A 16,629-nucleotide genomic window follows, 5' to 3' on the forward strand; every position below is an offset into this window, starting at 1 on the left:
CACACATGTGTGCAGGAGCTGCCCTGTGGGCACACTCATGGGCACACGCGTGTGCAGGAGCTGCCTTGCAGGCAGGAACACACATCAGGAGGAGCTGCCACACACTCATAGACACATGTGTGTGTAAGAACTGCGCTATGGGTCTGACACACGCGTGTGCAGGCGCTGCACTGTGTGCTCGCCATGTGTGTGCAGGGCAGGGACCCACACCTGAACAGGCACAGGTGTGCAAGAGCTGCTCTGGGTGGGCACAGATGTGGCAGGAACACGTGTGAGTGTGAGCATGTTGGGCACACACAGGTGTGCAAGAGCTGCCTGGTGGGCAGGGACATGGGTGTCACACATGAGCAGGGGCTGTCACACCTGAGCACATGTGTGTGCAGGAGCTGCTCCGAGGACACAAACACACACAGGTGTGCAAGAGCTGCCCTACAGGCTTGGTCACAGGTGTCACATGTGAGCAGGAACTATCACACCTGAGCACACGTGTGTGCAGACACACACAAGTGTGCAAGAGCTGCCCTGTAGGTTTGGTCACAGGTGTCACACGTGAGCAGGAGCTGTCACACATGAGCACACGTCTGTGCAGACACACACAGGTGTGCAAGAGCTGCCTGGTGGGCAGGGACACGGGTGTCACACATGAGCAGGAGCTGTTACACATGAGCACACGTCTGTGCAGGCACACACACAAGTGTGCAAGAGCTGCCTTGTAGGCTTGGTCACAGGTGTCACACGTGAGCACATGTGTGTGCAGGAGCTGCTCTGGGGATACAGACACACACAGGTGTGCAAGAGCTGCCAGGTGGGCAGGGACACGCGGGGCCAGCAGCTGCCACCACCATGGGCACACGCGTGTGCCAGAACCATCCTGTGTGCATGGGTACACGTGGGCAAGAGCTGCTCGTGGGCACAGCCCCGCGTGTGCAAGAGCTGCCCAGTGGGCCCAGGCACGCGCGTGTGCAAGAGCTGCCCCGTGGCATCTCCCCGTGCCGGTGCTGGAACCGGTGGCTGCTGTCCCGGTAACGGCGGGGGGCAGCCGGTACCGGTACCGGGGCGGTGCCAGCTCGGCTGGGGTTTAGCAGGGAGCCGGATTGGGCCTGAGCCGCCGGTGCCAGGGGCGGTGCCAATGGATGCCAGGCGTGCCGGTACCAGGGATGCTGTTACCGGGGATGCCGAGCAGCGTTGGTCCCGGTGCCGGTGGTTATTCACGGTACCGGCTCGGTGTCGGGCTGGGAGGGACACCGAGGAGTTGCCAGGGATACCGGTGCCGGTGGATGTTGGCGGTACCGGCGGTGCCGGACTGGGGCGTGGCCGCTGGTGCCGGTCCCGGTGCCGCTGGGCATTAACCGGGCTCGGTGCCGGTCTCTACGGCCGTGCCGGTGCCGGTGGGCGCCGGTGCCGGCCGCCAAGGGTTAATGGCAGTCGGTGAAGTTGCCGGGCGGCGGCGCGGCGGGATTGGCCCGAAGTTGTCGGGGCGGGCCGGGCCGTGCCGAGCCCCGCCGGGCCGCCCCGCCCGCGGCCCCCCGCCGCCCCCCGCCGCCGGCGGAGCCATGCGCCCCGCGCCGCTGCTCGGGCTCCTGCTCTGGGCGCCGCTGCTCTGGGCGCCGCCGGTGCGCGGCTTCCGCCACGGCGTCCACTGGAACGGCAGCAACCCCAGGTACCGCCGCCGCCCCCGCCGGCCCCGCCGCCTTTGTACGCCCCGGGCCCGCCGAGCCCCGGGCCCCAGCGAGCTCCGGGCCCCGCCGAGCCCCGCGCCCGCGCCGCCGCCACGGGACGGGACGGGACGGGACGGGACGGGAGGGGCGGCGGGCGGTGGGCTCGGGGGGGCGGGGCTGCTGGCCACCGGGCCACCGGGCGGGACCGAGCCGGGGAGCGCCTCCCGGTGGGACCGAGCCCCCGCGCATCCCCGACAGCAGCGAGCCCCCAGGTAATGCCGAGCGGCCCCCGGGCATCCCCAGCGGCACCGAGCCCCGGTGGGACCGAGGCACCGGGCAGCCCCGGGTGTTGTGGAGCGGGTGAGAGCCCCCGGGGGTGCTGAGCTCTGAGCAGCACCGGGCACCGCCGGTGGTACCGAGCCCCGGGCAGTGCAGAGCCGCTGAGTGCCCCAGCTGGTACAGACCCCCGGGTGCCCATGGGGGGCACCGAGCCCTGAGCACCCCCGGTGACACCGAGCCACTGGGCATCCCTGGGTGCCACCGGGCAGCGAGCACACATGGGTGGTGCTTAGCCCCGGGCACTGCCGGTGGCACTGAGCCCCGGTGGCATTGGTGTCTCAGTGACACCAAGCTCTGAGTGTTCCCTCACCGGTGGGCAGCCCTGGTTGCCCCCAGGCCAGTGGGCACTCCTGGTGGCACCAAGCCCTTGGTGGCACCGAGCTGGTGGGCAGTTCTGGTGCTGCCAGTCTGCCAGTGGTACCCACCTGTGCTGAGCCTGAAAGCCCTTGGTGGCACTGAACTCTGGGCATCGTCTGGTGGCATCAGGCTGGTGGGTGGCACTCCTGGGACTGTGGGTTTCCGTGGTGGGTGCCACTCCAGCCCACACCCTGCCATTGCTGCTAACTGGGAGCTTGGCTGTCACCAGCAGGCCAGGGTCTGGCTCCATCCCTCTTTCCAACCTCCTCCATTTTAGGAATTTCCCAGCTCGGGGCTTCTCAGGGAGCAGGAGGCAGAGTCAGGATGCTGGGGCCTCCTCCCCATGGAGGTCCTGGGCTCTGGGCCTGCTGCCCTGGGGCACACTGGCACATGATGGGCAGGGCTGGGCGTGCAGACGCTGCCCCGCTCCCATGCTGCAGATGGGAGAGGTGAGACCCCACCACCCCTGGGTGCCCCGGGAAGGGGGGCTCTGTGCGCCCCTCTGCTGGGTCAGGCAGGGCCCTGTCCCCCTGCCCTGGCCCTGCCCAGGCCCGTCCCAACCAGCGTCACCCGTGGGATGCTCTGAGTCAGCAGGAGTCTGTGCTCCATCCTGCCCTCGGGGAGCCCCCAGCCTGAGTGGGGTGTCAGGGGTTCAATGCCCCCTTGCCAGCGCTGCCATCCCGGTGATGAACATTCTGGACTCTGCCAGAGCTGTCTGTGAACGTTGGCTGTGCTGGGGCCAGCGTGGGGGCTGAGGTCTCCCTCACTTTTCCATCCCCAGTCCTAGACTCTCAGCACCACGCGTGTTCACACACATGTGCACGTTCACGTGTGTGCACACATGTGTGTGCCTGCACAGCTGCTCCACCCCGGCCTGGCCGCGCTTGCCGTCGGCCCAACCCTCATCTCCGAGCATCCCCAGCGCTGCCCCCGTGCCCTGCCCGCCCCGTGCCCCCTGCCCCGGCCGCCACCCCCCGCCAGCCCCGGAGCGTCCCTCCGCACGCTCCCCCAGCGCCGTGTCGTGTCCGATCAGCGGCCGGCCGGGTGCCTGGGGCGAGGGGCTTTGTGCCCGGCCAGCGTGGCTGCACAAACCCCCCCGAGCCCATTCAGCTCCAGCGGCCTGCGGCTAATCCGAGCTGATGCCTGGCCGTGTCCGCTCGGGGTTTTTTGGGGGAAAAGCCCAGCTCCCTGCTCCGCCGGGGCAGCAGGGCACCCCTCCCTCCCAAGGGATCCCCCCCTCAGCTTCTCCTGCCCGGCAGGTTCCTGCGGGACGACTACTCCATCCAGGTGGCCATCAATGACTACCTGGACATCTACTGCCCGCACTACGAGGGGGCCGTGCCCGCCGGCCGGGCTGAGACCTTCACGCTCTTCATGGTGGATCGGGAGGGTTATCGCGGCTGCTACGAGACCCCCGGCGCCTTCAAGCGCTGGGAGTGCAACCGGCCCCGAGCGCCCTTCGGGCCCGTCCGATTCTCCGAGAAAATCCAGCGTTTCACCCCCTTCTCACTCGGCTTCGAGTTCCAGCCGGGGGAGACCTACTACTACATCTGTGAGTCCCCTGGGGCTGCGCTGGGGTCAGGGGGGCTTGAGTGGAGCTCCCCAGGGTTGGGGGTCACCAGGATCCCCATGGAGCTGAGTTTAGGGCGAGTGGGGGGTCAGGGTACAGCCAGGATGTCACTGAGGTTGAGGGGAACACGGGGGCTCTGGATGATGACAGGGCTGAGGTGCAGGGGGCTGTGGGTGTCCCGAGGGTGGGGGTACAAGGGGATGGGGTGCAGGGGGTGTCTGGATGGCCTGGGGTGGGGGATTCATGGAGCTGTGGGGTGTAGAGGGGTTCTGGATGCCCATGGAGGGGGCAAAAGGGGATCAGGCTGCATGAGTGGGGTCTGGATGTCCTGGGGTCAGGGATATGTGCAGGGTGGGCTCTGGGTGCTTCGAGGTTGGGGCACGAGGGGTCGGGGTGTCCCCGGTTCGGGGTGCAGGGGGGGCTCTGGGTGTCCCTGGTTTGGGGTGTCCTTGGTTCTGGGTGTCCCAGGTTCAGGGTGCCCTGGTTCGGGGTGTCCCCGTTTCGGGATGCAGAGTGGGCTCTGGGTGTCCCCAGTCCGGGGTGTCCCTGGTTCGGGGTGCAGGGTGGGCTCTGGATGCTCCGGGGTGGGGTCACGAGGGGTCGGGGTGTCCCCGCTTCAGGGTGCAGGGGGGGCTCGGGGTGTCTCTGGTTTGGGTGCTCCCGGTTCGGGGTGCGGGGTGGGCTCTGGATGTCCTTGTTTCGGGGTGTCCCCAGTTCGGGGTGTTCCCGGTTCGGGTGTCCCCGGCTCGGGGTACCCCCGTTTCGGGGTGCAGGGGGGCTCTGGGTGTCCCTGGTTCGGGGTGCCCTCGGTTCGGGGTGCAGGGTGCGCTCTGGGTGTCCCCGGCTCGGGGTGTCCCTGTTTCAAGGTGTCTCCGGTTCGGGGTGTCCCCGGTTCGGGGTGCAGGGGGGCTCTGGGTGTCCGCGGTTCGGGTGTCCCCGGTTCGGGTGTCCCTGGTTCTGGGTGCCCCCGGTTCGGGGTCCGGGGGGCTCTGCGCGCTCCGGGGTGGGGGCGCGCTCCCCTCGTTCCGCCGGGAGGGGGCGCCCCCGGCCCGCGCGGAGCCGCCGTCGGGGGGTCCCAGGGGGGCCGCACCGGAGCCGGTGCCCGCTGACCCCCCCTGCCCAGCCGTGCCCAGCCCCGAGAGCGCCGGGCGATGCCTGAAGCTGCGCGTCACCGTCTGCTGCCGAGGCACCAGTGAGTCCGGCCCCCCCAAAACTCGGGGGGCTCCACCGGTCCCCACTGGGGGACACTGGAGCCTCCTCGTGACCCACGGGAGCCGCTCCCTGACCACCGCGGGGTTTTTTTCAGCGCCAGAGCCGGTGACAGAGGTGCCGAATTCGCAGCCCCGAGGGCGCGGGAGCCCCGAAGGTGGGTACGGGGGCGGGGTTGGGAGGTCGGGAACCGGCTCGGCCTGACCCCTGCTTGTGCCCCGGCAGATGTGGCTCCTGCCCGGGGCGCCGCGGTCCCATGGCAGCCCTGCAGCCCTTGCCTGACTCTCGTGCTCCTGGCCCTGCTCTGGATCTGACCCCGGCGCTGCCCCTGCCGGGGGGATGGGCTCCTCTGCCCCAAGGCCGCTTCCAGACTCTTCCTCCCAGCCAAACCCCCGAGCCCGTGGGGCAGCCCCAGGCCATGACCCGCCTGCTGGACCTCCGCAAAGCCGAGCTGGGGCCGGGAGCTCCGCGCTGGAAGGTGAGGGGCAGCGGCGGTTCTGGGGCGCTGGGTGAGCACCGGAGCGCTGCCCTGGAGCATCCCTGCACGGGCTCTCTCCCTGCCAGGGCCATCGCATCGCCGCACGCCGGGATTGCCGAGAGTCCCCGCGGTGGGATTGCCACATCCCGGCGCTGCCCCACCGGCCACCGGCTCGGCGCTGGGGTCCCCTCAGCGAACGCCTGCTCTGCCCCACGGCCACCACCTCATGTCGTGCCTTTCCCCACGGACCCCCTCCCCTGGGGCCCAGGGACCCCCGAGCCCCGAGCGGGGCAGCAGCTCCGATGGCGGCATCGGCCGCTCTGCCGTGTCCTCCTGCAGCGAGGACACGCTGATCTGTCTTCTGGGAAGACGCCTTCCTCCGTGCCCTCGGTTTGGTTTTAACCCTTGGTAGTGACTGAGCAATACAATATTTGCAAGATCGCTGCGCCCCGGCTGTGCCCCTGCCCGTGCCCCCCAACCCTGCAGGGGTGCCAGGGTGTCCCCTCCAGGGTGTCCCCTCCAGGGTGTCCCTGCCCCTCGCTCCCTGCACAGCCCTCACGGCCTTAATTGCAGCAGTTTGGTACTGAGTCCTCAGCTCCTGTCACCGGAGAGCTTTAATTACAGACGAGCTGCTGGTAATTAACCCCTGGTGGTGGCATGAGCGCTGGGGCAGGGGGTGAGGCGCAGTGGTCTTGGGGGTCACTCACCCAAAGCCCCCAGCCAGCACCCTGGTTCCTTTGGCCACCTTTGGGTGTGGTTGGGGTGCCCCCAGCTCTCCGTCCATCTCTCCATCTGCCGTGCACCCCATAAGATGCCCAAAATGGGGGGGTGTGGGGAGCTGCAGGGTTTCCCCCTTCCCGAGTGGAAGAGGGATCAGTGGGGGCTCATCCCATGGCACAACCGGGTCCCTGTCAGAACCACAGCTCTGCCACAAGCCCCAGCCTTGCCAATTGGCAGGAGACTTCCCTGATGCTCTCAGTCCCCCATGCCACGAGTGCAGCCCCCCACTCACCCTCCTGAGGGGCCCAAACCCCCCCCGGGGCCGCCTGCAGCAGGGCCCCCCAGCCCCTGGCCGTGCAGGCGTTGCCGGCCGCCTGCCGCAGTGGTGCCGGGCACGTCAGACAGGTTTTATGGCTTCTGCGAGAGAGAAGCTGCTTGGCAAGAGGCTGGGAGAGAAAGCATCGACCGTGCCGCTCCCCTCCCCCCCGGCTCGGCTGCCTGCCCTTCCCCCGCCGCGCCCCATAGCCCTGCGTGGGGGGGTCCCCATCCCTCTGGGGGGCACAGGGGCTGCCTGGTGCAGGGGGGCATCTCCTGTGGGACCCTCCTCTCCCCAGGAGGGGTGAGAACATCTGGGGGGATATCGTACCCATGGGACCCTCATGTAGGGCGCTGGGTGGGGCATCCCCCAAAGTGCCCACCTGGGGGGTTGCTGGGGGGCAATGGGGCCTGTAGGGCCGGTGGGTGGGGATGTGGGGTGATGGTGATTGTGGGATCCCCAGGCAGGGATTCCAGGGGGCTTTACCCTTGGAACACCCATGCAGGGATTCCAGGGGACAACCATGCCCTGTGGGACTCCCAAGCAGGGATTCCAGGGGTTGTACTCTCTGGGACCCCCATGTAGGGATCCATGGGGACAGCTATGCCCTGTGGGACCCCCATGCAGGGATTGCAGGGGGCTTTACCCTGCGGGACCCCCATGCAGGGATTCCAGGGGTCGGAACCCTCTGGGACCCCCATGCAGGGTTTCCAGGGAACAACCATAACCTGCAGGACCCCTGTGAAGAGATTCCAGGGGACAACCACGCCCTGTGGGACCCCCATACAGGAATCCCAGGAGTCTGTACCCTGTGGGACCCCCATACAGGGATTCCAGGGGGCTTTACCTTGTGGGACCCCTGTGCAGGGATTTGAGAGGACAACCACGCCCTGTGGGACCCCCATACAGGGATTCCAGGGGGCTTTACCTTGTGGGACCCCTGTGCAGGGATTTGAGAGGACAACCACGCCCTGTGGGACCCCCATACAGGAATCCCAGGAGTCTGTACCCTGTGGGACCCCCATACAGGGATTCCAGGGGGCTGTACCCTGTGGGACCCCCATACAGGGATTCCAGGGGGCTTTACCTTGTGGGACCCCCGTGCAGGGATTCCAGGGGACCATGCCCTGTGGGACCCCCATACAGGGATGTTGAGTGGGGGCATCCCCCAAAGAACCCCCACAGAAAGATGCTGGGGGACAGCTGTGTCCTGCAGGCCCCCTGTGCTGTGCCCTGCAGGAACCCATGCAGGGATTCCAGGGGGGGTTGCCCATTGCACCACCCCTTCCCCAGACCCTCAGGCATCCCCAGACAAGGCCAAGGGGATTCTGTGGGACCCCCAGAGCGGGTGCAAGCTCTGGGCCCTGTCCTTGAGCTGGTGTTGCTTGGTATGCAGGAGCTGCCACCAGCTTCAAATCCCATCGACTTCCAATGAGCAATGCCATCAATAACGGCTAATTGATGGCGCGGCCGCTCCAAATCAGATTCCCCGTCCCCTGAATCCAATTGATGGCTCCGCACCCCGCAGCCGCCGCGGCAGAAATTGAATCTATTCAAGGAATGGGCTCCATTAGCCCTTCCCTTCTGTCTCGCCACCCCCCTGCCTCGGGCACCCCCTCCCCAGTGCCACCCACACCAGCTGAGTGTGGGGTGCCCGTGGGGAGGAGTGTGGGGTGAGGATGTTGGGGTGCCCCAGGTGGGTGGGAGTTAAACCTTCAGAAAGTGGGAAGGAAAAATTGATCACCTGGCAGAGCAAGCGATGGGGAATGGTGTTAGCAGCAGGGAGATGGAGAGCAGGATAAAGAGCCGTGTCGTGCCAGGGGCTGGGAGCCGCAGCAGGCACCGAGGAGGGAGCACTGCGTGGCCGTGCCCACCCCATGGCCTGGCTCACTGTCACAGCAGGGATTGTGGCACTAGGATGAGCCTGCTGACCACAATCCCTTTATTTCTGGGGTGTTCCCACTCCTGGAAGATCCCACACCCGGCCACGCTGCCCCCACCCAACCGTGCTGTGGCCTCAAAGACCCCTCATCACCCCAGCACGAGGATAAAATCAGGTTCTGCAGCTGTCCCAGGGTGGCCAGGGGACACAGGGGACACAGGGCACGGTGCCCCTCCCCGAGGGCTGACAGGGGGGAGCACAGCCCCCCAAAGGGCAGCGGGACCCATCCCTGCCTGTTCCCCATGGGCGAAGGGCAGTGGCGGCAGCGCCCACCCCGGAGCTGTCGAGAGCATCCCGGAGATGGGAAATGGCTCCGTGTCACCATGGAAACGGGGCCACTGGCTCGACATGCCGAGGGGACACGTGTGCTGAGGGGACAGGCACGCTGAGCCCTGAGGAGCAGGGCACTGGGAGCGCCAGGCATTGGGCACCATGGACTGGGCAGCGGGCAGTGGGCACAGGACCCTGAGAGCCCATCACCCACCTCGAACCAGCTCCCTCATTACCCACTCTCAGGGATGCCACCTCTTCATGATGCCACATCTCAGTGATGCCACCTCTTCATGGTGCCACCTCTTTGTGATGCCACCTCCTTGTGATGCCCCCGTGGCCGGGCAGCCCCAGAGCCCCGCAGCAGGGCTGAGCAGGGGGTGCAGGGGCCGGAGCCGCCGTTCCCCGAGCAGCCTCCTGATGATGTGCATCGTCAAGGTTATCATCGAGCAAAACGCTCAGCGGGGGCTGGGGGGGAGCCGGCCCGCGCCGCTTAATTAACCGGAGCTGCACGCGCCGAGCCCGCTCCTGCCATAGCAATGAGGGCACGGGCACTGGCACAGGCGGGGGCTGGCACATCCCACCTGCATGTCCGGGCGGCTGGCAGAGCAGCTGGCCGGTCCCTGCTGCCAGGTGTGCCCGCTCCTGGGGCCAGGGTGGCAGTCGGTGTGTGTGAGACGGCCTGGCACCGGTGGGTGCGCGCGTGCGGGGGTGTGGGCGCAGATGTTGCCTGTGCAATCACCATTCTGGGCCAGGGTGGCTGTTTGTCCGTGCCTGTGTCCGTCTGTCCTGTCATGCCTGTGCCCTTGCACGTGCTGGAGTGTGATGTAATGCTGCTGGACAAGAATCCTGCTGGGCAATGTCAGAGCAGGGATGGGCAGGAGCTGCCCTTGCTGCCAGCTCTGCTTGGAGCTGCCGCAGACCGAGGGCCTGCATGGTCCCCAGTCTCTGCATCCCCGGGGAAAATGATTAGGACTTCAATGTGTGGGTGCAAATGACACAGGGCACCACCCCAGCACAGTGTCCCTGTCTTCAGGGCAGCCAGACAATGAGGGCAGATGCTGGGGCAGGTGCCCACCCAGGGCAGCACCTCCCAAGTGTGCCCAAGTGGGTGCTGAGGTGCCCTGTGCCAGGGTGTCACCAGGCTCACGGCCTCTCCAGCAGAAGGATGCTGTGGGGATGGCAGAGGTGGAGCTCTGGAACATCTTGGGCTCTGCTCCCCACATCCACCACGTGCCGCGCGCTCCTTTGATCCTCAAGCTGCTAACGAGCTTCCCTGGCAAAGAGCTCGTTAGGCAGGGCAGAGCCTGAGCTGCCTGACCAGCACCAGGGCATCTCCTCGGGTGCCCAGGGACAGGGACAGGCCAGTCCCAGCCGCTGGCAGGAGGGCTGGCTGATGTGGCCGGCCCGTGGCCCGAGGCAAGAGCAGCACGGGTGGGTGGATGCTCTGAATTATTGAGCACAGGAGCACAAAGTGGCTGCGACAGCAACACCTGCATGGGGGGCATGGGGCCATGCTCTCAGCCAGGCATGGGACCCCCAGCTGGCCCAGATGGAGCAGCTGGACAGTGCCAGGCTGCAGGGACACTGCACACACCCAGGGTCCTCTGCCAGCCCCTCGGGTGGTGGCTGCCAGCAGCACAGGGCACCCCACGCCTGCCAGCAGCACAGGGCACCCCTCACCTGCCAGCACCTCCTGGTGCTCTCCTGGTAGTGCCAGCAGCACCTCCTGCCCCGTTCCCTGTCCAGCACCCAGCTCCCATCACCTGGCCAGCAGCACAGGCCTGGGGTAACTGCAGCCAGTGGAGGGAGCCCCCATTTCTGGTGAGCAATTTCTGGTAAGCCATTTCTAGTGAACCCCCATTTTCCCTGTGCCCCCAGCCCCTTTGGTGAGCCATTTCTGGTGAGCCCGTGGAGGGAACCCCCATTTCTGGTGAGCCGGTGGAAGGAACCCCCATTTTCCCTGTGCCCCTAGCCCCTCTGGTGAGCCAGTGGAGGGAACCCCCATTTTCTCTGTGCCCCCAGCCCCTCTGGTGAGCCATTTCTGGTGAGCCAGTGGAGGGAACCCCCCATTTCTGGAGAGCCATTTCTGGTGAGCCAGTGGAGGGAGCCCCCATTTTCCCTGTTCCCCCAGCCCCTTTGGTGAGCCAGTGGAAGGAGCCCCCATTTTCCCTGTGCTCCCAGCCCCTCAGGTGAGCCCCCATTTTCCCTGTGCCCCCATCCCCTCGGGTGAGCCCCCATTTTCCCTGTGCCCCCATCCCCTCGGGTGAGCCCCCATTTTCCGTGTGCCCCCATCCCCTCTGGTGAGCCCCCATTTTCCCTGTGCCCCCAGCCCCTCTGGTGAGCCCCCATTTTCCCTGTGCCCCCAGCCCCTCTGGTGAGCCCCCATTTTCCCTGTGCCCCCAGCCCCTCTGGTGAGCCCCCATTTTCCGTGTGCCCCCAGCCCCTCGGGTGAGCCCCCATTTTCCGTGTGCCCCCAGCCCCTCGGGTGAGCCCCCATTTTCCCTGTGCCCCCAGCCCCTCGGGTGAGCCGTTTCCAGCGATGCATTATTGAAGCCCCCCCGTGCCATGGCTCACGGCAGGCGCCGCCTCAGCCCTGATGAATATTTCAGGCCCTGAAATCTCCTGCGCCTGCACGCTTAGCCCCGGTTCCCCCCCTGCCCCCCCAGCTCGTTGGCTCCTTTGTTTCCCTGCGCTTCTGCCCAGCACGGTGTCACCCTGCCCTTCTCCCTGGGGACAGTCACCCACGGCCTGGAATGGGATGGGAAGCAGGCGGGCAGGTGGGCACAGCTGGTGGCACAGCCAGAGCAGCCCCACACTGCCAAGCTCAGTGCCAGCTGGGCGTTCCTAGGATGGTTCCCGTGCCCATCCCCAGCCCTCATTTGGGCGCGAGGGACTGCAGGTCCCCTGGCAGCATCACCTGGGATGGGGACAACCTAGGGCACGGCACATTGTGGGTATGACCCTGGCACCTCCCTGTTTGCTGCCCCCTCTGCCAGTGCTCCCAGATGCTGATTGTGGTGTGATCTGTGTGCAGTGGCAGCAGGATATCGATGCTGCTTGTCACTCCTTCATCAGATTAGCGTCACTTACACCCCCCCAGACACCTCACAGGGGACACCAGGGTGGCACATGGCTGGGATGAGCAGAGCATGTTCCAGAGCCAGTGGGGAGCCAGGTGCTGCGGCTGGCAGCCACAAAATCCATCTCTGGTGTCCTTGTCCCTTCCCCAGAGAGCTGTGGCTGCAGTGGGGCCATGTGCCAGCCCTGCCCTACCCAAGCCTCCCACCTGGCACAGCCCTCACACCCTGCAGCACATCCACGCCGTGGTCATGTCACAGCAGCAGGGGAGAGCAGTGAGGCCGGGGCTGCCCCCGGTGGATGATATTGGAGTGATCTTGAGGCCAGGAGGGAGGTTTGGAGAGGAGAGGAGCCGGCTGAGTCACCCGGTGCCGGCTGCTGACTCAGGCGCTTCCTGCCAGGTAACCTCCACTGCCGGCGTGGGCTGCTGGGACGAGGATGTGGCACAGGGGACAGACAGGACTGCCTGGCACACCACTCCAGCACCCAGGGCGGGCTAAGCTGGCAGAGTGCACGGCTGTGCTGCACCAAGTGCTGACCCCTTTTCACCTGGGCTCTCCCTGGCACCGTGGCTGCCAGCCGTGGGAGCCACGAGGAGCTGGTGGCTCTCACCTCCCAGCCGCCACCTCTGGGTGCCCACACACGCAGGGCGGGTGAGATTTGGCACAGCTGCTGGAGCCAGGGTTCCGGCCAACAGGCGCCTGGCGCCCAGGGCAGGAACCCTGCAGCTTCCTCCGGCTGGGCAGCGGGAGCAGCAGGGCTGGAGCCACGCACGGCTTCATGCAGCGGCTCCAGCAGGAAGCTGATTTCCTCTGACGGGCCTGGCACCGCCGCCTGGCACCGCTGCTCGCTCACTGGTGGCAGCTAACCCTCCTCTGCAAGGCCACAGAATCCAGCTCCACATAAATTAAGCCAGGCCGCTAATTAATGAACTTCTCCCGTGTCACTCTGTGCAGTAGGGCTCGCTCTGGTCCCTCTGGTTAGACCTTGGTCTGTCTCCTCACCAGGGATTTGGCCACCCATCTTCACCTCCCTCCATCCATGCTGTCAGCATGCCCAGGCCCAGCCCCAGGATGTCCCCCAGGGCTGGGTTTTCCCCCTGTCCCTGGGAAATGTGAAGGCTCAGCCCCCATGCCCTCCCCGAGGCGATGCCCGCTGCGCGCTCATCAAGGCGCTGGCGCGGCTCAACCATCCGTGAGGCTTCATTCAAATTTAACGCCTGACACGGGACAGAAAAGGGAAGGGGCAGGGACGAGCAGGGCTGCTGGGCACACGGTGTGTGCTGAGCGTGCCCCAGCCGTGCCAGCCTGGCAGGACAGACCGTGCCCAAACAGCATCATGGGGCTGCGAGGAGCTGCCCCAAACGCCGCCAGGAGCCAGGACATGGCCATGCCAGCCCTGCCAGCTGCCTGCTCCCCGAGCCAGGCCATGCTCCCTGCTTGCCTTTGCCTTGTTCTCGCCGTGTCTGGCTGGACACGTGCCGGCACCTGGCTCCCTCGGGCGGGCCGGGAGCCCTGAGCTCAGCGTGTTGGGCCCTGCTAGGTGTGGCTGGTGAATATTTCATGCCCGCGTTCGCCGAGCCCTTTCTTGGTTACACTCCTGCCTCCTCCCCGCACTCTCACCATGTTTATTTATTTAATGAATTATTTATCGGCTCCCCCTCTCGCTCGGCTGGGCGCTGCCCCCTCCCCACCCCCCCCCCCCAGCCCTGCGCGATGATTTATTGAATGCCGGCTCTGCTCTGCGGTTGCGACATTCTGTCACAGGAAGCCGCGGTTAAACATCAACCCAGGCGGGCCAAGGCAGGTCCCCTGCCCCGCCGGCGACACGCTCCAGCCCCTCGGGGCTCATGGACGGCAGGTGCGAGGCTTTCCCCGCCGCTTTGACGCCAAAAAATGATGGGCACAGCGTAGAGGAGACAGAGGGAGAACCAGGGATGCTCCATGCCCTTGCTCTGGACGGCTCAAGGCCTCACATCCCTCCAAGAGCGAAGCCACCAGGGTGTGTCCCCAGCCGTCCCGTTGTGCCAAAACCCCGCCAAGCCCCCTCTGCGTGTAATTCCTGCTGGGTGCTGACACCTGCACACCCCGCGATGCTCAGGGCTGTGTTCTGCCCCCCGGGTGTGTCCCTCCGTGTCCCTCCGTGTCCCTCCGTGTCCCTCCGTGGCGGGGGGACCCCCGTGGTGCGGGTGCTGACGGCAGAGCGTGCGTTGCCACGAGCGGGGGGGTTTCCATGTGGAGGTGGGTGTTGCCATGGGTTTGCCGAGCCCAGGCGTTTCCATGGTGGCAGCGCGGTGCTCCGGGTCCTCCCAGAGGTGTGCGGCACCCTGGGAGATGCCACCGCTGCTGCTGCCACCTCAGCCCGGCCCCTGTGCCCTCCCGTCCCCAGCTCTCCCCCGCTCCCACCCCCAGGCAGCCAGAGCCCTTTTCCACGTGTTGTGTTTTCTTCACTTCACTTCTTCGGATGAATAATTAATAGAGGCTTTTTTGGTCCTCCGGGCCTTTCCGTTTCCCCCTTCCCCCTTCCTGGCGGGGCTCTGGCAGGGGTTTGGGCTCCCAGTGCCACCAGTATGGATGGGGAATGGGCATGCCATGGGTCTCCCACGGTGATGAGTGGGACCAGGGGCCCTGCCCATCATCATCATCCTCCTTGTCTCCCTCATGGCTTGGGGCAGCATCCACATGGCCAAAGGGACGCTGGGGAGAAATGGGGTGGCTCTCGTTGCACACAGAGCTCCTCATAAAACTCTGGGGAGCCAGGAGAGCCCCCAAGACTCAGCACAGGGCACCTGAGAGCCACCAGGCCCACTGGGGACATGGGAACATGACATTTGGCACAGCACCACGCTGGCCACGCTCACCACACAGTGAGATAGCTGCTGGCAGGAGCAGCTCGGGCCGGCTCAGCAAGCCCAGCCACGGTTTGGGAACCTCCTGGTTTCATTCACGAGCTCCTCAAGGCTGCCAAAGCTGCAGGTGATGCACGATGCCCGCGCTGCCAGGGCACAGGCTGCTGGGCTGGGGATGGTGGGGCCACGTGGGAGCTGGAGGGGCACTGTGTGTGCCCAGTGAGCTGTGTGTGCCCACTGAGTGTGCCCGCTGGGTGTGCCCGCTGAGTGTGCCCACTGAGCTGAGTGTGCCCGCTGAGCTGTGTGTGCCCATCGAGCTGTGTGTGCCTGCTGAGCTGTGTGTGCCCTGTGAGCTGCGTGTGCCCAGTGAGCTGAGTGTGCCCGCTGAGCTGAGTGTGCCCGCTGAGCTGTGTGTGCCCAGTGAGCTGAGTGTGCCCGCTGAGCGGAGTGTGCCCGCTGAGCTGTGTGTGCCCTGTGAGTTGCATTTGCCTGCTGAGCTGTGTGTGTCCCCTGAGCTGTGTGTGCCCACTGAGCTGTGTGTGTCCCCTGAGCTGTGTGTGCCCACTGAGCTGTGTGTGTCCCCTGAGCTGAGTGTGCCCACTGAGCTGAGTGTGCCCGCTGAGTTGCGCGTGCCCACTGAGCTCCATGTGCCCGCTGAGCTGTGTGTGCCTGCTGAGCTGAGTGTGCCCGCTGAGCTGAGTGTGCCCAGTGAACTGTGTGTGCCCACTGAGCTGTGTGCCCACTGAGTTGTGTGTGTCCCCTGTGTCCACTGAGCTGTGTGTGTGCCCAGTGAGCTGAGGGTGCCCACTGAGTTGCCCGTGCCCGCTGAGCTCCAAGTGCCCACTGAGCTCTCTGTGCCCACAGACTTGCGCGTGCCCGCTGAGCTGAGTGTGCCCACTGAGCTGAGTGTGCCCGCTGAGCTGTGTGTGCCCGCTGAGCTGAGTGTGCCCGCTGAGCTGCACGTCCCCGCTGAGCTCCGCGTGCCCGCGCCGGTGTGAGCGTGCCCGTGCGTGCCCACATGTGCCAGGGCGCCGATCACCTGGCACTGGGCTCTGCCGGGCGGCGCTGCTCGGCAGTTGCTAAGAGATCCCACCGAGGACGGGCAGTGGGAGCTGGCACTCAGCTCAATCCCCACACCCAGGGGAGCCCCCACATTCCCCTGGGCTCCCCCCAGGAACCTCCACCCCACAAACCCTTGGGGTGTGGGAAGAACGAGGGCCTGCCCATGTGGGTGGGCACTTGGCCAAGTGCTGGCATCCGAGGGAGGTCAGGCCAGGCGGCAGAGCCTGGCACTGTGTCCGTGTTCCTCGGTGGCCAGGCTGTCCTGGCACATTGGCACACTCCCTCCCTCCCCGTCCTGTGCCTCCAGGGTGCCCAAACCCCTCTGTGAGCACATGTGACCCCCATGGCACTGGCAGCATCACTGAGAGGACCCTCTGGGGCGCTGAGCCCGCACCCACAACCCCCACAGACCCACAGGGGCAGCTGCCCCACGGCCCGGAGCTCCCAACCACAGCGACCCCAATCCCGCGGGCACCTGGCCCTGCTGCCCCCAGTGTGGGTGTGCCCGGGAGATCCCAGTGGCACCGGACCCCGCAGGGACAGGCAGGGGTGCACCGAGGTGTGGGAGCACCCACGGGGGTCCCAGTGAGACCCCGATGGCAGCAGGACCCCACAAAGGTGACGCCCCCCGCTCATGGGGGTCCTGGCGCGACCCCGGTGCCACCTGGTCCTCCCGGGACCCGGCCCCGGTGTTTCCACCCGCGGGGAGCCGTAGCTCCGAGCCTGGTGCCGGTGCCGAGCCGGTGCCGAGCCGGTGCCGGGGCGGGCCCGGGGAGGCG

At 66.5% G+C, this 16,629-nt stretch overlaps 1 protein-coding gene across 1 annotated transcript; it reads left to right on the forward strand.

The window, feature by feature from the left end:
• Nucleotides 1-1,553: 1,553 nt before the first annotated feature.
• On the forward strand, nt 1,554-5,447 carry EFNA4 (ephrin A4). Its single transcript, XM_058821541.1, has 5 exons — nt 1,554-1,660; nt 3,614-3,906; nt 5,048-5,116; nt 5,231-5,290; nt 5,359-5,447. Exons 1-5 carry the CDS (start codon nt 1,554-1,556, stop codon nt 5,445-5,447), a joined length of 618 nt encoding a protein of 205 aa, XP_058677524.1.
• Nucleotides 5,448-16,629: the final 11,182 nt, after the last annotated feature.

The sequence above is a fragment of the Ammospiza caudacuta genome, chromosome 30 (assembly GCF_027887145.1).
Source record: "Ammospiza caudacuta isolate bAmmCau1 chromosome 30, bAmmCau1.pri, whole genome shotgun sequence".
Classification (NCBI taxonomy): Eukaryota; Metazoa; Chordata; class Aves; order Passeriformes; family Passerellidae; genus Ammospiza; species Ammospiza caudacuta.